General features: G+C 40.3%; 1 protein-coding gene across 6 annotated transcripts in view; it reads right to left on the bottom strand.

Moving 5' to 3' along the window:
• Positions 1–25,168, bottom strand: part of tmem117 (transmembrane protein 117) — a 370,721-nt gene that overhangs the window by 10,927 nt on the left and 334,626 nt on the right. For 4 of the 6 annotated variants that reach the window (XM_062982502.1, XM_062982501.1, XM_062982505.1 and 1 more), the window contains one exon: positions 16,791–19,919. The exons of 1 other annotated variant lie outside the window; for it this stretch is intronic. In XM_062982502.1, the coding sequence (XP_062838572.1) occupies positions 19,279–19,919 (641 nt within the window). In that variant the 3' untranslated portion in view covers positions 16,791–19,278. Of the gene's footprint in view, positions 1–16,790; positions 19,920–25,168 lie in introns of those variants that run through there. One more of the 6 variants, XM_062982506.1, reaches the window with a different exon arrangement.

The raw sequence follows: 25,168 nt of genomic DNA, 5'->3' as shown, positions 1-25,168 counted from the left end.
TGTTCCCACATGTTTGCTTTCTTGAAGCTAAAGACATTTACTTTTACCAGGAACACTGAAGTTAAGTGTTCTTAGGTTCAGAATATTATTAAACGTTTGTTGCTTCTACTTCTTGTGTGCGGCTTTTTCAAAGGGGTCTGTGTCCTGACAAAAACTTCTACAAGACTTTGCCTACGTTTCCAGAATATGTCATGTGAGAAAAACAAATGCATTTAAAAGCTTTGTCTCTTTCTGGTAACTCTGGAAAAACACAGAATCAAAGTTTATTGGAAGTGATCTGTACTTTCAGGGACAACTCCAACTGACAGAGACAATAAAAGGATTGTGCATTCAAAGCTCCACTAACTGACAAAATAGTTACAATCAAGGAGTACTGGATGCCACTAGCATCCTTGATCATCTGGAACAACTTTATTTCTTCTTAGTTTTGGTAGCTGTGAAGTATACATCCGTGTCAAGCAATTTTTTTGTGACATATTGCTATTATTTTGATATCATACCTGGATCAGATACTCAATAATTCTTATTTGATAAAAAAAAACCCCACACACATAGTCATACATGGAAAAACTACTTCAGACAAAAAGAAAGAAAATCTATGACAAATGAATTGCATGCTGGAAATTGCTTGCAACTTAGGGTTTTTTTAAAAAAAATACCGTTTTTTGTGTGGTGCAATTTTGACACTCATTATCTCAAGCACAAGCTCAAAGTCCAGTAAGATGGGAAAAGAGCTTGAAAAAATTACTTTGCTGGAAATGTGATTAAAACAGGATGGTTTTTAAGCTTTGGACAGGATCAATACCAGCTCAATTCTGCAATCAGTGGTTGAACAGGGGCTGGTTGGATCATGAGCATGGACCCTTCCACACAGCCATATCATACCCAGAATATCAAGGCAGATCACTCACAATATCTGCATAGAACTGGATTATCTGAGTCCACAGTGTCATATAATGCAGTTCAATGTGAATTTTATACAGCTGTGTGAATTTTATACAGCCTTGAACTAAAAGATCCTGTCTTGCTCATGTGCTATTTTAAAAGGAAAAAAATAGAGACACAGTAGTGATGTGTTTCATGTTGTTTGCAGCTTAGTCCTCTCTTGGTCCTATGGCAGGTATTAGCGATACTTGCATATGTACAACTTTTGTGTGTTCAGGTTCCCTCTGGATGGGGTAGAGATGGCTCGTATCTTGTCATTGTACTCCATCCAAAAGTTTCCCTTGATTGGCAGTTCCAGGGTTTGATAGAAGCTGCTCCCACTCCTTCCCATCGCAAGAAAAAGGAGGAAAGAGGGCAATGATTCAGACACTGAAAATTCAGCTCCTCTGAGCATCTGCGGGACAACAAAATTAGGTGTAGTCCATATGAGAGAACACTCTCCATCAAGCTGAGACAAGCTGCTTCTCTAAGATCCAGATTAGCTCTCCTCATCCTCTGCTTCCCAACAGTAAACAACAGCAGGAGGGACTCTTCCCAAGCCTTGGCAGCTGTAGAGTAATGAGAGAATATGGAACTGCACAGTTACATGCACACATAAGAGTTTCAGCCTGTATTAGAACCCATTAGAAAGCAAACATATTTCTAGGTTCTACGTAATGATTGCAGAACCTGGTTAGCAATTAAATTCACTCACAAGGAAATCTTGGAATTTTTTTAAATGCTAGGTTACTACTATACAGGAAAGTTACAAATGAAGAAAACATGGGCAAGTTCTCATGGGCAATACCTCCCAAAAGCCCCATCCTCTCAACTCCCAAAAGTTCTTCTGTACAGCCTTCAGGTCTTCCAGTCTGAGCTGAAGATGAACTGTCTTTTTCGGTCCCTTCCACACAGCTGTATAAATTCCACATGCAGGGCCCCAGATGTTTTCACTCTGTTTTCATTCCTCAACCTTGTCTTTGAACTCTTGGCATGGAGGTGTTCTGGTGTCTTGAACCCACCGGATACAGAGTCCATGACATTCTAAGAAAAACCAAAATAGCTCTTTCCTTAGTTTTTTTTTTAATTGTGTCATCTGTTTGATAATGAACCTCAGATTCATCAGTCATAATGTATCACAGTGATTTTTCAAAGAAAGGATGTGAAATCTTCTTCTTCTAACAGATACATACTCAGTAGGTTCCCACAATAAACAAAAACCCCAATGTGTGTAGGTGTGAGTGTGTATACAAACACACTTATATGAAAAGTATTTCTAATATTCTTATCTGTACAATACAGACAGTCCCCAAGTTTTGAACAAGATAGAGGGCCCTTCCACACAGCTGAATAAAATCCCACATTATCTGCTTTGAACTGGAATACATGGCAGTGTTGACTGAGATAACCCAGTTCAAAGCAGATATTGTGAGATTTCTCTGCCTTCATATTCTGGGATTCAGGGCTGTATGAAAGGGCCCAGAGTCTGTTGGTTTCTTTTAAAGTTGAATTTGTTTGTAAGTCGGAACAGGTACATTTTTAAAGTGTAACTCCAGAAAATTTCACCTGACTTTCTGTCCCCATAACAATTGGATTTTGAAAAAAAAATGGCTTGTTGTGGAAACAAGGATTGGACATAAAGCATCAGCTGAGACACTTTTCCCACCATGATAACTCTTTCATGAGTGAATTTTCATTCTGAGAGATAGATTTATCTCATTTCCTGTTGTCTCACCCTGTTCTTAATTATGAGTAGTTTGTAAGTTAGATGTTTGTAACTCGGGAACATTCTGTACATATAAATGTTTCAATATATAAAAATGATATATTACAGAAGAAACATAAACACTGGATGATTTTTTTGTGTGTGTGTCAGGAACAACCGGAGTTGTTTCTGGAGTGAGAGAATTGGCCGTCTGCAAGGACGTTGCCAAGGGGACGCCCGGATGTTTTGATGTTTTACCATCCTTGTGGGAGGCTTCTCTCATGTCCCTGAATGGAGCTGGAGCTGATAGAGGGAGCTCATCCGCGCTTTCCCCGGGTGGGATTCGAACCTGGCAGCCTTCAGGTCAGCAACCCAACCTTCAAGTCACAAGGCTTTTATCCCGTAGGCCACCGGAGAATAGAATCATTGGCTATAAAGAACTTTTGGCATCATCATCATCCTGCACCCCCCTTCAAGATTAAAACTCAAAGTGGTTCACAGTGTAAAATAACAAAATTACTGAAAACTTACAAAACTTTAATATTAAAATAGAATATAAATTAATCATAATATTGAAACAGTTGAGATCTGAATTAAAGAATGAAATGTCTTTTTAAATAAAAAGTTCTAAAACAGTTCACTTAAAAGATACAACACCACCACAAAAAGTTTTAAAGAATCTGATCAAATTCAGAGAGTGCAAGCCCCTCCCCTCTTTACAGTCCTCCTGACATGAGAAAAGGGCACATGTGGTAAGTTTGGGGATGAAATGGGGTGCTGGAGATGATGGGTGCCATCCTGCTTCGCCAGGCAGTCTCAGAGTCATTCCTCACATTCCTCCTTAGCTACATTTTTACCAGAGGTAAAGGACAGCTGTTGGCATGGTTGTAAACAAAGAGGTGTGTTTAATCACATGATATGGGAATGTGATAGAGTACAGGTGTACTGGAGAATGATTGAAGGAGAAAGTAATAGAATGCTAAATCTTTTAATAATAGCTAATAAAAATGTGTTACATGCAAAGGTACCAGGAGTGCATAATGTGCAAAAGGAAAGAGTGGTTGACAAATTACTAGCGTATGAGCAAATTGTTTTAGTGAAGGGTTGGAAAGATAAAACAAAGTGAACTCTGACAAATTGGTATAATTATATAGTAAATATGTTAAATGTGGAAATAACAAATTGTAAATTGAACAATATAGACAAAATAGAAAATGTTATAATAATTAAGAGTATGTGGGATCCAGTTAGGAATTATTTAGAGAATGTATTAAAATGTGGAGTGCAAAAATTGAGATTAAGACCAATTTCTGATGTAATCGATTTTCAAATGTAGTTTCTGTAGTTTATTGTATAAATTATATGTCCAGGGAGAGGGGAGGAGAGTGGGAGTCAGGTAAAACAATAAAATAAAAAATATATTACAAAAAAGTCTGAATCTTTAGAAGTATTGAATGTGGAGTAAACCAGGAAAACCCAGTTTACTCTGCATTAACTCACTTTTACCTGAGGCATCATTTGGATGCCTCAGGAAAAAAGCAAAACAGGTCCTATGTTTTGGACCTGTCTGCAAGGGCCCCCAGATTATCTGTTTTGAACTGGATTATATGTATCTGGCAGTATGGATTTATATAACCCAGTTAAAAGCAGAAAACCTGGGATCACATCCTGGGATATAGGGCCTGTCTAGAAGAGCATTGGATTACACTGTGAGATAATCTGGGATAAGAAAATAATCTGGGATCACATCCTGGGGTATAGGGCAGTTAGATTCATCTTGAGTCTGCTTTAATTCTACTGTTTCCTAGCTAGAGTAGAGCCACTGGATCATGTGATTTTACCTCTATATTGATTTACTGTTCATCAACTGATTGAATGGCTCTGCTCGAGCTGAGACTTAATAGGGTTCTAGTAAACAACTATTTCAAAAGTAAAGTTTGTTAAGATCTTAAATATAATAAAGCCTTTGTGGCCTAATTGGTTTTATCCAATTTGCACACGTATTAAGGTTTCATTATTTTAATTTACGTTAACTAGTTTTAAATTACCTTATTTTAAATGTTAATTGGTTGAACATGCTTTTCTGTCTTTTTTACATTTGTCTTCTGGCTTTAAACCTTTTAAAAATTGACTTTATGATCCATTGTACTGAGGTCTTTAAGTATAGATATTTTAATAAGAACAACAGCAGTTGCCACGAATAATTTTATAACAGTGGAATTGTCACTGCCATGTTATACAACCATATTAGAGAATTCGCATAATGTGCAATTAGACCCTGTTCAAGCTGTCTCATTGTACAATGGGGGTTCCCACCAAACAAGGTGTGAACATTTTTCCAGATGGGTGCAGGGTACCCAAAACTTTCTAATGGCCTCTATTCTGGATTATCAAGGCCCCATGGCTTTGTTGTGGGCCATTTCTCACCTGTCCTTGTGCAACCATTGTACACGGGCACCTTGTCCCATGAAACACTGCATTATTGAGTTGCACACCACCATGCTGTTTGCTGCACTTGCAAAATGGCCCTGACGGCATACCTATTAAAATACCCTCAATACAACCATTGTGAAATGAGCTCAGGCTTGCCAGGGACATAAAAAACAACAAAAAAGGCTTTTTTGCTTACGTTGGTAGAAAAAGGAAGAAAAAGGAGGCGATAGGGCCTCTGCAAGGAGAATCATAGAATCATAGAATAGTAGAGTTGGAAGAGACCACATGGGCCATCTAGTCCAACCCCCTGCTAAGAAGGAGGAAATCGCATTCAAAGCACCCCCGACAGATGGCCATCCAGCCTCTGCTTAAAAGCCTCCAAGGAAGGAGCCTCCACCACGGCCCCGGGGAGAGAGTTCCACTGTCGAACAGCCCTCACAGTGAGGAAGTTCTTCCTGATGTTCAGGTGGAATCTCCTTTCCTGTAGTTTGAAGCCATTGTTCCGTGTCCTAGTCTGCAGGGCAGCAGAAAACAAGCTTGCTCCCTCTTCCCTATGACTTCCCTTCACATATTTGTACATGGCTATCATGTCTCCTCTCAGCCTTCTCTTCTGCAGGCTAAACATGCCCAGCTCTTTAAGCCGCTCCTCATAGGGCTTGTTCTCCAGACCCTTGATCATTTTAGTCGCCCTCCTCTGGACGCTTTCCAGCTTGTCAACATCTCCCTTCAACTGTGGTGCCCAAAATTGGACACAGTATTCCAGGTGTGGTCTGACCAAGAAGATGGGGTGATGGCGACAGGGGACAGGGAAAAGGCAGAACTGCTCAATGCCTTCTTTGCCTCGGTCTTCTCACAAAAAGAAAGCCATCTTCAACCTCAGCAACATGGAATGGATGAAAGACTGGGGGAAATCCAACCCCAAATAGGGAAACAAGTTGTCCAGGAACACCTGGCCTCTCTAAACGAATTCAAGTCCCCAGGGCCAGATCAGCTACACCCAAGAGTATTGAAGGAATTAGCGGAAGTTATTTCAGAACCACTAGCAATTATCTTCGAAGGTTCTTGGAGAACGGGAGAAGTCCCAGCAGATTGGAGGAGGGCGAATGTGGTCCCTATCTTCAAGAAGGGAAAAAAGAATGACCCAAACAATTACCATCACAGCCTCACATCGATACCAGGCAAGATTCTGGAAAAGATCATCAAGGAAGTGGTCTGCGAACACTTAGAAACAAATGCGGTCATTGCTAATAGTCAACACGGATTTACAAAAAACAAGTCATGCCAGACTAATCTGATCTCTTTTTTCGATAGAGTTACGAGTTGGGTCGATACAGGGAATGCTGTGGATGTAGCCTACCTGGATTTCAGTAAGGCCTTCGACAAAGTCCCCCACGACCTTCTGGCAAATAAACTAGTAAAATGTGGGCTAGACAAAACTACGGTTAGGTGGATCTGTAATTGGCTAAGGGAACGAACCCAAAGGGTGCTCACCAATTCGTCGTCTTCATCATGGAAAGAAGTGACAAGTGAAGTGCCGCAGGGCTCCGTCCTGGGCCCAGTTCTGCTCAACATCTTTATTAACGACTTAGACGAAGGGATAGAAGGCACGATCAAGTTTGCAGACGACACAAAACTGGGAGGGATAGCTAACACTCCAGAAGACAGGAGCAGAATTCAAAACGATCTTGACAGACTAGAGAGATGGGCCGAAACTAACAAAATGAAGTTCAACAGGGACAAATGCAAGATACTTCATTTCGGCAGAAAAAATGGAAATCAAAGATACAGAATGGGGGATGCCTGGCTTGACAGCAGTGTGTGCGAAAAAGACCTTGGAGTCCTCGTGGACAACAAGTTAAACATGAGCCAACAATGTGATGCAGCAGCTAAAAAAGCCAATGGGATTCTGGCCTGCATAAATAGGGGAATAGCGTCTAGATCCAGGGAAGTTATGCTCCCCCTCTATTCTGCCTTGGTCAGACCACACCTGGAATACTGTGTCCAATTTTGGGCACCGCAGTTGAAGGGAGATGTTGACAAGCTGGAAAGCGTCCAGAGGAGGGCGACTAAAATAATTAAGGGTCTGGAGAACAAGCCCTATGAGGAGCTTGGCATGTTTAGCCTGCAGAAGAGAAGGCTGAGAGGAGACATGATAGCCATGTACAAATATGTGAAGGGAAGTCATAGGGAGGAGGGAGCAAGCTTGTTTTCTGCTGCCCTGCAGACTAGGACACGGAACAATGGCTTCAAACTACAGGAAAGGAGATTCCACCTGAACATCAGGAAGAACTTCCTCACTGTGAGGGCTGTTCGACAGTGGAACTCTCTCCCCCGGGCTGTGGTGGAGAGGCTTTTAAGCAGAGGCTGGATGGCCATCTGTCGGGGGTGCTTTGAATGCGATTTCCTGCTTCTTGGCAGGGGGTTGGACTGGATGGCCCATGAGGTCTCTTCCAACTCTACTATTCTATGATTCTATGATTCTATGCAGCTGTAAACCATGAAATTTTCAATTGGTTTATGACATTATACAATTTCCCAGGAGGATTGCAACCAGTACCTATAGAAAATAACAAGTAAGGATATTTACCATGGAACAATGCATTAGAGCAGGAATGGGGAAATACATTGAGGATAAACAACAAACTTAAGTGGTTCTGGTGTCCTTGATGGCTCTAGATCAGACATCCTTAAACTGCAGCCCTCCAGCTGTTTGGGCTTCCAACTCCCAGAAGGCCTAGCCAGCTTATTCAATGGTCAAGAATTCTGGGAGTTGGAGGCCCAGTTTGAGGATGCCTGCTCTAGACTCCCCAAACAACCCGAAAGAGAATTGACTTTCTCAGCAACTTTACCTTTTAAATAGGGCACACGAATAGGAACAGGGGCAGCAATGTATGGCCCAGTGATACATTACATCATAGTTCAATTGTTTGTTCACTTATGAATGAAACTCAGAAGGGCACCTTGAGCATATTTTTTAAAAGTACTTTAGTTATAGTGGGCTCACTTATTATGTGAGATCATTGAATTCACTTTCAATTGTATATGAAGAGCTTTGAATAGCATAGATTACCGTGTTTCCCCGAAAATAAGAGTGTCTTATATTAATTTTTGCTCCCAAAAATGCACTAGGTCTTATTTTCAGGGGATGTCTTATTTTTCCATGAAGAAGAATTCACATTTATTGTTGAACAAAAAAAATGAACATTTATTATATACTGTACAGTAGTTGTCATCACAAACCAGCCTAACCAGACAAATTGTGAATCCTATCAAGAATTTCTTGTTACTACCATTATTTCCATGTACAATAATCTATGGTACGTACCTGGTGTTCTGTTTGGCGGGCATGCTTCCAATCAAAAACTTTGCTAGGTCTTACTTTCGGGGGAGGCCTGATATTTAGCAATCCAGCAAAACCTCTACTAGGTGTTATTTTCAGGGGATGTCTTATTTCTGGGGAAACAGGGTAGTATTAGAGGACTTAGCCATGCCTAGAAAAGTATTCTCTCTAAGTCTCCGGCAGGATTCTAGGCTTAGCTTCCGCTGAATGTTCCACTATAAATTCCATTGAAAGTTGACCACATAGGGCCCACACAGACCCGTTAGTTCTGGGATTGGGCCCCTCGCCATCCACACAGGCTTCCTCTGTATTGGAATAAGATGGCAGGTGGATGGGGGACATCTGGTGGAAGGTTTTCTTTTTTAAATCACTCAGTTATGTGCTGGACTTCATATGCGCATATGCAAATATCTGAATGTACACACAAGTACATTTCTAATCTCTCTTAATAATCTCTGCTTAATATTATACACAGCGAAATAAAGAGTTTCAGAGAGTTCTAATTGCTATCTGTTTGTGCTTCCTTTAAACCAGCTATGTGTCCGCTTGACAGCTCAATCAGCTGATCAGCTGTTTTGGGCTTATTAAAAATGCACTTGTGCAGCCTTCACAGTGGGAAGGGAATGAAATCACATGTTTTACATGACAGCATGGTTATACAGACATGCGAATATGCACATTTTTCCAGCTGAAATCAGAATATAAGAGGACCATGTGTTTTCCCTCTGTTCATGTGAATGAGCACATATTTAGTACTAGGTCATTTAGTCACCCCCTTTTTAACTCGATAAATTCTGCATTTTAGGTGAGAGAACAGTTTTAAGGCATTGCTAGATCTCCCTGCATGATTCCATATAGTAAGCTCTGGTGAGGAAAAATAGGATTCCAGATTGTATGAAAAAATCCTATTACACAAAAGTTTCTGAAATGGATGTGGGTCTACTGTACTCTTAATAATATACTACGGGTTTTTTAAAAACCAGATTAATAAGAACTAGAAAAAAACACTAATCTATGAAATATCCTCTTCCTCCTGCTATCCCGCAATCTGTAACAGAAGCTAAGGGCAGATGAGAGCCTGCTCTTTTTGGAGTGCAGTATTTACAGCACAAAGACACAGTCTGCAGACCATCTGTTGCCTCACCCTGCTCTGTATGCGGGAAGACAGGAACGCCTTGCAAAATACTAGGAAGGACTGTGTCAAATATTTCATGTGCATCTGGGAAGACAACAATAGTCAATCGGTTTCAGGCAATTAAAGTGTAATAGTAATGTTATAGGGTCCTGAATCAGAAATGGGCAAATATGGCAAGTATGTGACCCCCCTTTCTGTCAATCAAAAATCAAAAACAAACAATACCCAGACAGTGATGAAAAAATTGTAATTAGCTGCTTTTGCATTTCTAGAATAGTTTGAAAATGTTAACCAGTGCATCCCCCCTGCTCACCCCATGTCATATAAAAAAGCCAATTGCTGCTCCTAGAAGGTTTCCAGGAAATTCAAGGAATTCTTTTCTGGAGGGTGGGGAAAGGTCTCTATGGGGAATTTAGTGGAGACATGGGCTCTGTAAACAGGGAAAGGTGCAAGGTTGAATGTGGTCCTGAGCCATGGTTTGCTCTCAGCTGAACTAAATGCCCAATATCAGATCCACTGCTGAATACATAATACAGATTATGTATCCCTTATCTGGGGAAAATGGAAGGACAAAGAAAGAAAGATTGACCAAGGGCAAGATGGATGGGTGGTATCTTTGAAGTGACTGGCTTGACCTTGAAGAAGCTGGGGTGGCGACGGTCGACAGGAGCTCCGGCGTGGGCTGGTCCATGAGGCTGGAAGGAATCCATAATGTCACAAAGAGTCGGAAATGACAATTAATAAACAACTACAATATCAGGGTTGTTGTATGTCTTTCGGGCTGTGTGGCCATGTTCCAGAAGTATTCTCTCCTGACGTTTCGCCCACATCTATGGCAGGCATCCTCAGAGGTTGGGCTCTACAGACCAATGGATACTCCACCACAGACATCAGAAGAGCTCAAAGGCCAAGAACAAGCCAGGAGAGTCAAGACAAAGATCCACCCAGAGGAAAGGTGTTCTTACCATACATCAAGCGAACCACTGACCGCAGAGGGAAGCTGATGAAGAAACACAACCTACAAACTATCCACAGACCCACAAAGAAAATCCAACAAATGCTATGGTCAGCAAAAGACAAGAGGGATCCTCTCTCCTCTGCAGGAGTCTACCGGATACCATGCAGCTGTGGACAAGTATACATAGGGCCCACCAAATGCAGTGCCCAAAAAAGAGTCAAAGAACATGAAAGGCACTGCAGACTAATTCAACCAGAGAAATCAGCCATAGCAGAGCACATGATGAACCAACGTGGACACAGTATATTATTTGAGAACACAGAAATGCTTGACCACTCCAACAACTATTATGTCAGACTACACAGATAAGCCATTGAAATCCACAAGCATGTGGACAACTTCAAAAGAAAGGAGGAAACCATGAAAATGAACAAAATCTGGCTACCAGTATTAAAAAACTCTAAAATCAAAACAGTAGATGGGAACCAACACTCTGAGGGCAGAGGAGCCCCAAGGACAGCTAATGACTGAACAAAGGATGCCCTCCAGGCAAGAGACAAAACCTTTCCAATGCTAATGAGGGTGATTAACTGAAACATTAATGCTGGCTTCCCAGTGACAAAGGACTCTTGCCACACCCTGGACTCTCCACAGATATATATTTTTTCCTTTCCTTGCCTAGTTTATCCATACCTCACAACCTCTGAGGATGCCTGCCATAGATGTGGGTGAAACGTCAGGAGAGAATACTTCTGGAACATGGCCACACAGCCCGAAAGACATACAAAAACCCTGTGATCTCGGCTATGAAAACCTTCGACAACACAACAACAATATCCCTTATCTGAAATGTTTCAGACCAGAGACATTTCCTTTTTCATGTGTTTCCTACCAGGTTTTATAATAGCTGTACATATATAAAGAGATATCTTGGAAATAGAATATGAAATTCCTTTAGGTTTCATACACACTTTCAACACATAGCTTGAAGTTTATTTCATAAACAATATTTTAAATATGTTTGTACATGGAACAAACAAAACTTGTATATAATGAACCACCAGAAAGCAAAGGAGCCACTATCTCAGCCACCCAAGCAGACAGTTTTAGATATTGGAGTATTTTGGATTTTGGGATAAGGGATATTCACCCTAGAACTTGTAGGGTTAAATGTATCATTGTAGTCCTTTCCTGAATAAGGAAGAGTCAATGTTAGCAATTTTGCCTGAAGTCGGCTCTTTTTAAGATTCTGTGAGATGTGAAGACAAGTATGTGAGAAAACATTCATTTGATTCCTCTCCTTGTCAACATGTATCCTCTGTTTACAGTTACAGTATATGCTTTACATGATATTTTATGATTTTCTTTAGTGAGGATAGATTATCACTGAGATTCAGTCTCATAACTGTATGTGAGCTCAGAGGAAATTATCCTCCTTGCCTTCCACGCCGCAAGCTACTACTTACTTTCCCGAATTAGAGGGTCAGTCATATTCAGGAGTTCTCAGTGCTGGTTCTTCTCTGCTTCAAAAAAAACCCCTCTCTATATTACCAGCCTAGCTAAAAATAAAAATAATCTAAACCAATAAGATCCATGTTTGGTTTGAAGAGAGCCAATTTACTCAAGAGCAATTTTTGCTATGCTTTGAGAGGCAGCTGTTTGGTTGTGAAAGACATGAAGATAAAACAATTCTGGGGAGAAGAAATCAGGATCACAAGAGATCTCGAGAGGGAAGCATAAAAATAAAAAAAAGATCAGTGGGAAAAAGAAATGAGGGTTGAATGTCATCTGCAGTGAAGCAACACCGATGCCAAATAACCTCATGAAGTGGAGCCAACTGTGGAGAAGCCTGCCGGAATCTGATAAGATACCTTTTATTGGCTGCCCCATCACTGCATATTATCAAAAGAACAGAACCAGATAAGCAGGACCTTGGAGTCTGTGCCTCCTTAAAAAGCCTTCCAGAAAGAAAGCTCTTTCTGTATATAGTTCTCCTGTACAAAACTGGCAACAGTCGGACAAGGGTTTCCTAAGGACAGAGAATATGCAGAGTACAGAAGGCTGTTGCTCTCTGTTGATCCTAGGGATTAAAAAAAACAAACCAGCAAACATAAAATAGGTAAGTGGTATCTTGTACAGGATCAGCCTTCTGTTAATCCAGTACTTACACAAGCTGTCATTTGAAGGCATCATCAGGCAAAGTGGATACAGAAAGCTGTTGGTGAGATAAATAGCAACATTGGTAATATTAAAACTGCAGAGGCAATGTGAAATAGTGGTAAGAGCTCTGGGTTTCAGCCTGAACTTTAAGGGACTGTTGAAGATGCTAAACACTGTTTCCCAAACAGGCTCAGGATCTTGGATTTGTTGTTAACTGCAGTCAAGTCAACTTTCATTCATGATGATCTCATAAATGAGAGAACTTCAATTCACCCTTTCATCGACTCAGGGCCATGGTTTTCTTGATTTCATCTATCCATCTGCAATGCAGTCTCCCTCTTTTCCTGTTGCCTTCTACCTTACAAAGCGTTACTGACTTTCTAGTGAATCATGTCTTCTCATGATGTGGTCAAAATACAATATGCTATGTTAGCATAAAAGTTAAAGAGATAGGGTGATAACATGCAGCTTGAACCTCTTGCCAATTGGAAACCATTCCTTTTTTGTCCATGTTCTGTCTTAACACTAGTTTTTTTGTCCTGTGTACAGATTACACATCACAATAAGCAATGGCACACCCATTGTTTAAGAGCAACCCATGTTTTTTCATTAAACAAAAACAAAGAATGAGATTTTGAACTTCTTTGGTCTGCTTAATTATACACTGCATGTTTGCAATATGATCCCTAATGCCTCCCTTTCCTGAACCCAGCTTAGACATCTGGCATTTCTTGCTTCGTATGTGATAAAAAAAACAACTTTATTGTAGAAATTTAAGCATCACCTTGCTTCCATGGGAAATCAATGCAATGGTCCTGTGATGACTGCAATTCCTTGTGTCCCTTTTCTTGAGAATTGGAATATATATTGAATGTTTCCCATCTGTAGACCATACTTTGTTTTACATGTTTGTTGGAAGGTTTTAATTAAAACTGGAGTGCATTCTGTCTCTGTATCTTGAAGCAGGTCTACTGGTATTCCATCTGACTGAATCACGTCAATCAGACTTCAGGGAACTCCATCAATATAACCCTAATCCAAGTTTATGGTATAATTACAGAGACAGAAGAAGGGAAAACAGAAAGATTCTATGCTGGAATCCAGGAGGAAGTTGATCACATGCCAAACAGGACTTCTTATTAGCCACATGCAATTGGGATGCAAAAATAGGAAACAGTGCAGAATCAAAGATTGTAGAATGATGTGACATAGGATCAGGAAATGAAGCAGAAGAATCACTGACTGAATTTTGCGAGGCCAACAGTTTGGTAATCACAAACACATTCTTCAAGCAACCCAACTGCATAAACAAACATAATCTGATGGCCAATATAGAACTCAAATAGACTATATAGACTATATAATAGACTATATGATTGTGCACAGAAGATGGAGAAGCACATTCTGCAAAAATAAGATTGGGAGAGATTATGACACATACCATGAACCGCTAATGTAAAAAATTAGAATAAAGCTAAAGAACACTAAACCAGCCATCATGTTAGTCATGTTACCTCTCTAAGCAGCTTGGGTAGGTATTTTGAAGTTCTTCAGAATATAAGACAGTAGATTCACCAATACGAAAGCCATGAATTATTATTTTGACTAGAAACCACAGAGACCAAGATTCAAGTCCCAACTTAGAACACAGTAAAATGATTTGGAGTAATGATTTAGCAATTGCCCAGCTATAGAGATGTTGTAGATAAGCTGTAGAAGTCCTCTTCTTTATACAGAAGATTGACTATTTCTGACTGTTATTTTGCAAATAACTGGAAAATCTCAGGATTACGAGATGTTTTAATTACTACTTGACTTTTATGTACTCATCTTATGTTGGCTTTGGAAGCATTAGCTTGTTGTAAGGTCATGGAATATATTTAAATGTGGACATGTTGTTTAATGACTATTGCCATGGGGTCATGTAATCATGTGGGCACAAAAAGCTCAAGTCAGCTTTTCATTTTCTCTTTAAACTTTAATCAAATTAATGACCCCCCACATTAATAAAAGGGGGTGATTTTCCAAAGGATTTTGACATTTTAGGGATAAGCAAAGAAAAAAGAGTGCTAGTGAATTCAGTCACCAAATGTGCACCTTTTCCCATGTATATCACCTAACAGCATCTAGAATTAAAACAAATACAATTGCCTACTACAGGGCAAACATACAAATCTCCATGTTCTAATAAGCTTTGAACAGCTTCCTTCACATATACATTCTTATCTCCATGTTTCTATAGCTTAAACAAGTTTCCACTTACCAAACACTAATGAGAGCTAGGGTTTCCAAGGGATAAAAATTCAGTGTGATCAAAAGTTTCTCTTGATAAAATATTAAATATTCTGTAGGCAAAGTGTGATAGTGTTGGTAATACTGTGATCCTAATGTCTCTCTGCATGTTTTTTTCTTCTTTCAAGAGCCAGTAATATTTATGATTCCAACAGCCTGATGCCCAGACTTTCTGTGCCAAGAAAAAGTACTCAGAATGGTGCATAACTATCACAACACCAATGCATCATTTACAAACCCTGGCATTGCATCAGCATTTGCAAAGATGTTATGGAAGAGTTTCAAGCTCGTCTACTGCAGCAAATATGTGCAACTTGGGTATCAAAGTACAGCTGAGCAACAAAAATGTACCTCAACTAAAATTGGCTGCAGTTGTTGGTTTATCAGTTACTGAATGTTTATTAAGTTTAACTCCTGGGAGAGGAGTAATAAATATATGGTTCAATTATTCAAGCTAATTTTAGAAGGGCAGGCCATTTGAAAATCAACACAAAATAAGCAAGTTTCAGGAGATTACTGTGAAAACGTCAGGGTTACCAGATGAGAAACTCCCCGCTGGGCACAGAGACTGGGAGACTTGGAAGGTGCTGAACAGACTGCGCTCTGGCATCACGAGGTACAGAGCTAACCTTAAGAAATGGGGCCACAAAGTAGAGTCCATGACATGTGAGTGTGGAGAAGAGCAAATCACAGAGCACTTAGTACAGTGTAGTCTGAGCCCTGCCATATGCACAGTGACACCAGAGGTACTCAAAGTGGCCAGCTTCTGGTGAAATGAAATTTAGACATTGTGTTTTTTCAATACATTATAACTGTATTCTCAATTCACTTCTGACATGGTAAATAAATAAATACCAAGGTCATTCCTAAATCAGTGCTTCTCAAAGAGGCCGATACTGCCGCCTGGGGGGTACTGGAATGATATCTGAAAAATATGCACCACGATAAAGGTTCAAAGCATAGAACACAATACATATATTAGAGCATCATATACATAATAATGTTAACAATAATAGTACAACTGATGACCAAATTCAGTCAGCTGTAGTAACACACAGTTGTAACTTACAGAGTAGTAACTTAGAGTATAAAGATTTATAGAGTGCAATCATCCAGATTTAAATGCTATACAGAGAAGTTTCAGTATAGAACATATATCAACAAGACTCCAACTAAATTTTGTTAGCAACACTGTATGTGTACATTCAATTTCTCCAAAATGGTATGTGGTAATATGCTGTGAAACTAAATTTATCAGTATACAAATCAATTGACTTGAACCTGGCATGGAGTCAAAACAAATCAAAGTTTCTGTAGTCCTGGAGCAGTTCTTTAGGACTCCTCAGGTTGTAAATATAGTCAATTAGCCGTAGCTTCAGTTTGTTGACAATAACTTCAGTTTGTCAGAGATAAGCTTCCAAATAGGGGAGCAGATGTTTCTTAGATGCCGATTTTAAGTAGCTGGCTGTAGGTCAATAAGAGTCGTTTACAGTTCCCAGTCAGGAAGACCGATCAAATAGATGTTATTTTATAGTGGCTAGCTGTGAGCCAAAGTAAGCTGTTTACTACTGGTTCCCGGGTTTACTCCAGTTTCAGTTAACCCTTCATCTGGTAAGCGGCAATCGTGGTGCATATTTTTCAGATATTGTTTAGAATACACATCTGTGTTTAGTTATTATTATATTTTGGGTACCGGAATGATCCAGGGTGATGGTAGTATCCTGAGGCACAATCGGGAAAGCATTGAATAAAAATAAGGGTGCAGTGGAAACATGAAGAGAGAAGAAAAAATTGAAAAACTGTATGTACATATTTCCTCTGTTGTTTAACATAAGAGTCAAAGTCATAGGGATTACTTTATTTTCTAAATGAACACACAAAATGCAAGTTATAATCCATCAGTAGCCAAGTCTGCCAACAAGTCTTAAAAAGCAAGTGTTGGCAGGTGAGTGTGTCGCACACTGTCAGGAAATCCAGCATGCATTGGCAGGAATATGTAAAGATTCGTTTACAATACAATACTATAACTTGACAACATGTATGAAATCTAATTTAGATCATTTCTGAATTGTGAGATAAGTGGTTAATAATAGTGCTACCTTTTGTAAAATGTTAATTCATGCTTCTGACAAAAACAGGGCTGAATATTAATAAATTGATAGCAGTGCACTAGGTTCATCCTTCTCATTTAGGGTTATTTCTAATGATATTTGCAATTTTTAATATTATTGTTTATGGAGCCCCTGGTGGCGCAGCGGATTAAACTGCTGATTACTGAACTTGCTGACCAAAAGATCAATGGTTCGAATCCAGGGAGTGGGGTGAGCTCCCACTGTTGGCCCCAGCTTCTGCCAACCTAGCAGTTCAAAAATATGCAAATCTGAGTAGATCAATAGATACTGCTCCGTTGGGAAGGCAACAGCGCTCCATGCAGTCATGCCAGTCACATGACATTGGAGGTGTCTATGGACAATAATGCCTCTTCAGCTTAGAAATGTAGGTGAGCACCACCCGACGGAGTCCGACACGACTAGACTTAATGTCAAGGGAAAACCTTTACCTTTTATTATTCTTTATTGTCTTAATTTTCTGAATGAAATGCAAATGCTGCTATGGTTGATTTTAATAAATAATTGTATAATTTCAAGCTTTCAAGTGTCTTATTTAAAACAACTTATTTCTTTATCATGTTGTAGAATGTAGGTAGAAATATGGCTACGTAAAAGAATGTAAACTTGTCACGGCATCTCTCGGTTCGTTTGTTTAAAGAAAATATTTTTTTTGGGGGGGGGTGCACTGAATTTTTTTTTCTGAAAGGGGGCAGTAGACCAAATAGGTTTGGGAACCTCTGTCCTAAATATTCATTTGAGGCATCTGATTGCTTGGGAAGTACAGGAAGCAACTCATTTTCAAAAAGCAGCTGACCAAGCTATATCCCAAGATAAGAAGAAAACAAATGCAACCACTTTTTGATTCCATTTTTCATTTTTTTTTAATTAGTGGACACAGTGTTAATTCCTCAATGTAAGAAAACAGCACATGGTTTGCTATTCTATTTCATGCACTCACTCCCCTCATTATAACCTGTGCCCAGAGTCTATTCGCTCAATGACATTGTACAAGTCTTATGCAGAAGTACCTCATCCACCATTCACATCATAAACACTGAAGATGGTGGACTTTAATCTGAAGTGCATTCCCATTATTGCTTCTTTGGCATTGCCTAGGCTTCAGCTGAAAAGTTTGACTGCTCCACCAGCACTGCATTTTAACCTTTTGCTCCTAAAAAGGTGAAGGGCAGGATTTTTAATCTGGTAGCAATTTATCTCTAATTATGAAAAACATAATTAGGCATTATCACCTAATTGCAATTACTTGAGGAGAAAGTCACATGTTCCTAACCAGTGACCCATGCTGCATTATCACTCTGATGTTACTGCATTATGAATTTGGATTTGTGTCTGGAAACTAGCCAGCAAAATTAAAATGTAATCAACATGCTTCTTTGAAGTCCAGCTGTCAAAGTGTAGATCAGTAAATTAAAGTCAGTCTGTCTCCGCCAGTGCTTACCAAACACCTTTCACAGACACACTGGCCATTAACATAATTCTTATGGAAATACCACATCTAACGAATGAATTTCTAAATCAATCCATGTATGATGTACCTGATGCTCCATAGTTTTCCATCCTCTCACTCCTCAAAAAAGAGTCAATTGTGCCACTGCACAGTGTCTATTATCCAGACTCTCAAAAAGGTGACAAAAAAGGATCTGAGATTATATTTATTTTGTTCAACCAGCAAACCAAACATGCTCTTGCCACATTCTAAATCATTCTGTTGAAAAGAAAATCTCCTAGAGAAGGTCTGTTCAAAGTTACGTAAAGTTATTATTGGACTACAACTCTCAAAATCCACAACTAATACTGGTTTCTAGCCAAGTCGGCTTGGGGATTCTGTGAGCTGAAATATAAAAACACCTTTTCCGGTTCTGGGACATCTTTTTACTGCTTCTATAGTTAGGTGATCTCATGTTCCAAGGCACAACCAAAGTCACATTTTATACCTGTTGCAAGTACTCAACTAGTACACTATTGCAAGTTTTTATAGAAGCACTCTATAAAGGAATGTTTGATATAATACAATAGGCACAAGTCATTATAATATAAATAGAAAACAAAGTCATAGAAAAAAGCATGTTGAGCACCGTTGTGGTATAGGTTGTGTCTCTTTCCTGTTCTAAAGACTATGTAAACTGTCACTCACCAAACAAAAGCAACAATGAAATCTCACAATAATTTCATTTTTCATTCCTTCCAAGTGGGGTGTCATTAGGTTAATGGATTATTCTTAGGTACAGAGCTCTCCCTTCTTGGTTGCAGTGGGCTCGGTTGTTCATTTAAATGTGCATGAAGATTTTCAGATGTTAGGAGGGAAGAGTTAAAGACAATCTCACTCAAGTCTGACTTGATAGATATCAAATGTGGATCTTCTAGGCTTAATGGCTCTTCTGCTAAAACCTGTGTATTCTCTCGTGTCATTCCCACGTCTGAGGGTGACTTCCTTTTCATGCGGGTGTATGACTTGTCAAGATTTTCCATGCCTTGATCAGTTTTCTGAAACCGTCCAAAGAACCAGATGAAAAAGCCAAACAAAGCAAAAGCTAATAAAGATGGAATGAAGGCCAAGCATTTAACGTCTAGACTTGCACCAGTATATCGACTATGTAGAAACATGTCTCCTTCAGCATAGGTCCTGTTGGTCAAAGGGTTAGTATTGTTGGATCGCCATTCCCAGGAAAGTTTGGTTCTGTTGAGGTCCTTTAAACTTTCTGAATCTTCCACAGTGTAGATCTTCTGCCCAGGACCAATATATTGTCCATATTCATGTGGCTTGTAAAATATTTGATTTTTCCACATGTTTAAATCCAAGATTAAAACAAGAAATATGATTCCATAGTTAAACCATTTGCCTGTAGCAGGAAAGGGGAAGGGGGAGAGAGGAAACAAGGAAATATCACCAATGAATGAGTTGTATTTACAAGGACAACTTATGAAACATCACAGGGAAAGTCACTCAAAAAAGCAAAAAGAGAAGCCTTTTCAATTAATTTGCACAATGAAGCTTTAATTAAATTCTCTGAGTCAGATTTGTGACTGAGTAACTTTTACTATATTGAAATGATGTTTAGCTTTGCAATAAATCATTTGAGAATGCCAGCCTGGCAGTACAATAGCTGAATTCATACAGATATTTGTAGGTGACCTCTGGATTAAACCATTAGGAGATGACATACCGATCAATATTCTGAAAGAGCAGCCTTTTTAGGATTTAAAAAATAAGTTATGAAAAATTCATCCTCTAAAGGAATAGCCATGTCAGACAGGCCATATTGCAAGTTATCAATTCATTAGGACTCATTAATTGATCACTCGTTCTAGATTCATATTGGAGTGAAGATGAGGTTTATGGAACTCAGATTAATGGAAGGGGCCTTCTGCATTCAAACAGTAATTTTTTGTTAAGCACCCAGTTTGTATTAAGTGTGTGCATGTGCTTTCGAGTCATTGACATATGGTGGCTCAATGGGTTTTATACGTTTTTTCCAGGCAACTAATACTCTGAGATGGTTTTGTCATCTCCTTTAAAATATAGCCTACATGGTGTTTGTTGGCAGTCTTCCATCCAAGTACTCTCTAGGGCTGACCCTACTTAGCTTCCAAGATCAGATGGGATCTTTTGGCTTTAGAGCATTTAGACTGTACCACTAACTATATTATATCCTGTTGGATCCTTATTATATATCTTTGACATAGTTAAGCTTATTCATCTATATACTTCTTTGCTCAAAGAATCATAGAGTAACCAAATCCCAGACACAGTAAAAGATGCCCATTTGACCTCTGTTCACAAACTTTTAATGAAAGAGAATCCTGCACCTATCAAGCAACTTTGAGTATCTGAAAATTTCTTCCTAAAGTTTAGTTAGAATATCCTTTCTTATAATGTTATTCCTTTGTTTCAGGTTATATCCTCTGCAATAGTAAAAAAAGGTTTGCTCTATTTTCCACAAACCTGCTCCATCTTGAAGTATTCAAGGATGTCAAATCACTTCAGATTTGATTTCACTGACCATGCATTTTCCTAGATGGTATACTTCTACAGCTTATACATGGCACTTGTAAAGAATCAATCCCGTTATAGTCACTCCCATGGACTAAAGCTGTTCATTCCTACTGTGTTTTCCCCAAAATAAAACATACCTATAAAATAAGCTGTAGCAGGATTTTCAAGCATTTGTGCAATATAAGCCATACTCTGAAAATAAGATATAGTGATAGGCGTAGCTATGCAGTGTACCGTCACGGAGTGGTAAAGAGAGCAGCCACCCTTTCCTTCAGCCACGGCTGTGGCTGATTTACCAGTTCACACCAGCATGCCCTTGCAAGGGAAGGGCACAAGGCACTCCAAAGTCTCCCAAATGGAGGGAGCAGGAGCAGTGGCAAGCCTTGGTGTCCAATTCTATGCCAGAAACAGCCATTGACACAAGTGAAAGCAAATAAAAATGGCTCTACTTCAGCCAAAATAAAGATAATGCAAAGATAAAGATAATCAGCTGTGGCTGATTTACCAGTTCACACCAGCATGCCCTTGCAAGGGAAGGGCACAAGGCACTCCAAAGTCTCCCAAATGGAGGGAGCAGGAGCAGTGGCAAGCCTTGGTGTCCAATTCTATGCCAGAAACAGCCATTGACACAAGTGAAAGCAAATAAAAATGGCTCTACTTCAGCCAAAATAAAGATAATGCAATTTAGAAAACAGAAAGTAGAATCTCGATGATAATCTTCATGTAAACACAAAACAAATGTCTTCACAACAGACGTCAAATAAAATCTTTGATATACAGGCTTATGAGTTGCAAACAACAGGAGGTTTTAGAGATTCGATGCTGGACATGATGCTGGTAACAGACTCTCTCTTAAAAGTAAGACGGTTGCAGCCAGCACTGGCCCCTAACCTTGCGGCTAATATATAGTCCTGAGATTCCCAGCACAGCTGACCCTAGGGCGAGGTCTGATTGCTCAGCGTTTTCTCTGTTAGCCTAGCTGACCTCCTTCTGTCCTCTTCCTCCCTTCTTCAGTCCTGAAAAGTAGGGATCTCTGCCATATCTTCTATCTCTCCTTCATCTTCTCCCTCATCAGTTAACCCAAAATGCCCAAGTGCTGCTTCTGGATAAGAATCAAGGGAACCGGGACTCAAAAAGATCTTGTCGTGGGTGTCTACTACAGACCTCCGAGTCAGGATGAAGGACTTGATGAAGCCTTCTGTCAACAGCTAACCAAACAGGCACAAAGAAGAGATATAGTAGTCATGGGCGATTTCAATTATCCCGATATCTGCTGGAAAACAAACTCAGCCAAGAGTACAAAGTCCAACAAATTCCTCACTTGCCTTGCAGACAATTTTATGGTCCAGAAGGTAGAAGAGGCAACAAGAGGATCAGCAACTCTTGATCTAATCTTAACAAATGTGGAAGACCTGATCAATACAGTTGAAGTGGTTGGATCCTTAGGGGCAAGTGACCATGTGCTCCTGGAGTTTGCAATACAAAGGAATGCTGAAACTAAGACAAGTCAAACATGCATTCTCGACTTTAAGAGAGCTGACTTCCAAAAAACGAAGGAATTACTGAGCGGCATTCCATGGACGCCAATATTAAAAAACAAGGGAGTTAAGGATGGATGGGAGTTTTTCAAAAGTGAAATACTCAAGGCGCAAATGCAAACAGTGCCAACAAAGAAGAAAAATGAGACAAGTGCAAGGAAGCCAGAATGGATGTCCATAGAACTTCTAACTGAGCTAAAGCTCAGAAGTGACATGCACAAGAAGTGGAAAAGGGGAGAAATCACCAAAGAAGAATTCAAACGTATAGCCAACACCTGTAGGGAAAGGTTCTCAAGGCTAAAGCGCAAAATGAGCTCAGGCTTGCCAGGGACATAAAAAACAACAAAAAAGGCTTTTTTGCTTACGTTGGTAGAAAAAGGAAGAAAAAGGAGGCGATAGGGCCTCTGCAAGGAGAAGATGGGGTGATGGCGACAGGGGACAGGGAAACGGCAGAACTGCTCAATGCCTTCTTTGCCTCGGTCTTCTCACAAAAAGAAAGCCATCTTCAACCTAAGCAACATGGAATGGACGAAAGATTGGGGGAAATCCAACCCCAAATAGGGAAACAAGTTGTCCAGGAACACCTGGCCTCTCTAAACGAATTCAAGTCCCCAGGGCCAGATCAGCTACATCCAAGAGTATTGAAGGAATTAGCGGAAGTTATTTCAGAACCACTAGCAATTATCTTCGAGAGTTCTTGGAGAACAGGAGAAGTCCTAGCAGATTGGAGGAGGGCGAATGTGGTCCCTATCTTCAAGAAGGGAAAAAAGAACGACCCAAACAATTACCGTCCGGTCAGCCTCACATCGATACCAGGCAAGATTCTGGAAAAGATCATCAAGGAAGTGGTCTGCGAACACTTAGAAACAAATGCGGTCATTGCTAATCGTCAACACGGATTTACAAAAAATAAGTCATGCCAGACTAATCTGATCTCTTTTTTCGATAGAGTTACGAGTTGGGTCGATACAGGGAATGCTGTGGATGTAGCCTACCTGGATTTCAGTAAGGCCTTCGACAAAGTCCCCCACGACCTTCTGGCAAATAAACTAGTAAAATGTGGGCTAGACAAAATTACGGTTAGGTGGATCTGTAATTGGCTAAGCGAACGAACCCAAAGGGTGCTCACCAATGTGTCGTCTTCATCATGGAAAGAAGTGACAAGTGGAGTGCCGCAGGACTCCGTCCTGGGCCCAGTTCTGTTCAACATCTTTATTAACGACTTAGATGAAGGGTTAGAAGGCACGATCATCAGGTTTGCAGACGACACAAAACTGGGAGGGATAGCCAACACTCCAGAAGACAGGAGCAGAATTCAAAACGATCTTGACAGACTAGAGAGATGGGCCGAAACTAACAAAATGAAGTTCAACAGGGACAAATGCAAGATACTTCATTTCGGCAGAAAAAATAGAAATCAAAGATACAGAATGGGGGACGTCTGGCTTGACAGCAGTGTGTGCGAAAAAGACCTTGGAGTCCTCGTGGACAACAAGTTAAACATGAGCCAACAATGTGATGCAGCAGCTAAAAAAGCCAACGGGATTCTGGCCTGCATAAATAGGGGAATAGCGTCTAGATCCAGGGAAGTCATGCTCCCCCTCTATTCTGCCTTGGTCAGACCACACCTGGAATACTGTGTCCAATTTTGGGCACTGCAATTGAAGGGAGATGTTGACAAGCTGGAAAGCGTCGAGAGGAGGGCAACTAAAATGATTAAGGGTCTGGAGAACAAGCCCTATGAGGAGCGGCTTAAAGAGCTTGGCATGTTTAGCCTGCAGAAGAGAAGGCTGAGAGGAGACATGATAGCTATGTACAAATACGTGAAGGGAAGTCATAGGGAGGAGGGAGCAAGCTTGTTTTTTGCTGCCCTGCAGACTAGGACACGGAACAATGGCTTCAAACTACAGGAAAGGAGATTCCACCTGAACATCAGGAAGAACTTCCTCACTGTGAGGGCTGTTCGACAGTGGAACTCTCTCCCCCGGACTGTGGTGGAGGCTCCTTCCTTGGAGGCTTTTAAGCAGAGGCTGGATGGCCATCTGTCGGGGGTGCTTTGAATGCGATTTCCTGCTTCTTGGCAGAGGGTTGGACTGGATGGCCCATGAGGTCTCTTCCAACTCTACTATTCTATGATTCTTTAACCACCTGTCCTCCTTCTCCCTCAGAATCAGAAGAGCAATCCACAACACCTGGTAAGGGGAAATGCTGCAAGAAGTCAAAGGGGGTGGGACCCTGGGTTCCTCCGCAGCACTCTTGCTGCTGAAGGAGGATGCCTTATTTTAGGGGAAACACAGTAAGTACCTCACCAGTTAGAAATGTCAGGAATCAACAGGATGGAGACATAAAATTAAAGTGACATCAAAATGCTAAAGCTATATTATGTAGATATACACTAGGCCAGTACACAGGTGGTATCCACAAATGAGATACACCGGCACATGATGCTCCTACCCAGATACGTACACAGGCCATGTGGCTGTTCGGAACAAAGGCTGCACATCCTAGAATGAATTACTACGCAGGTTGCAGGAAGTCCTTCAGGTCTTCTATTTCC

Source organism: Anolis carolinensis, chromosome 5, assembly GCF_035594765.1.
Source record: "Anolis carolinensis isolate JA03-04 chromosome 5, rAnoCar3.1.pri, whole genome shotgun sequence".
NCBI classification, from domain to species: domain Eukaryota; kingdom Metazoa; phylum Chordata; class Lepidosauria; order Squamata; family Dactyloidae; genus Anolis; species Anolis carolinensis.
The sequence above is the reverse complement of the archived record's forward strand: the minus strand, read 5'-3'. Positions and strand labels throughout refer to the sequence as shown.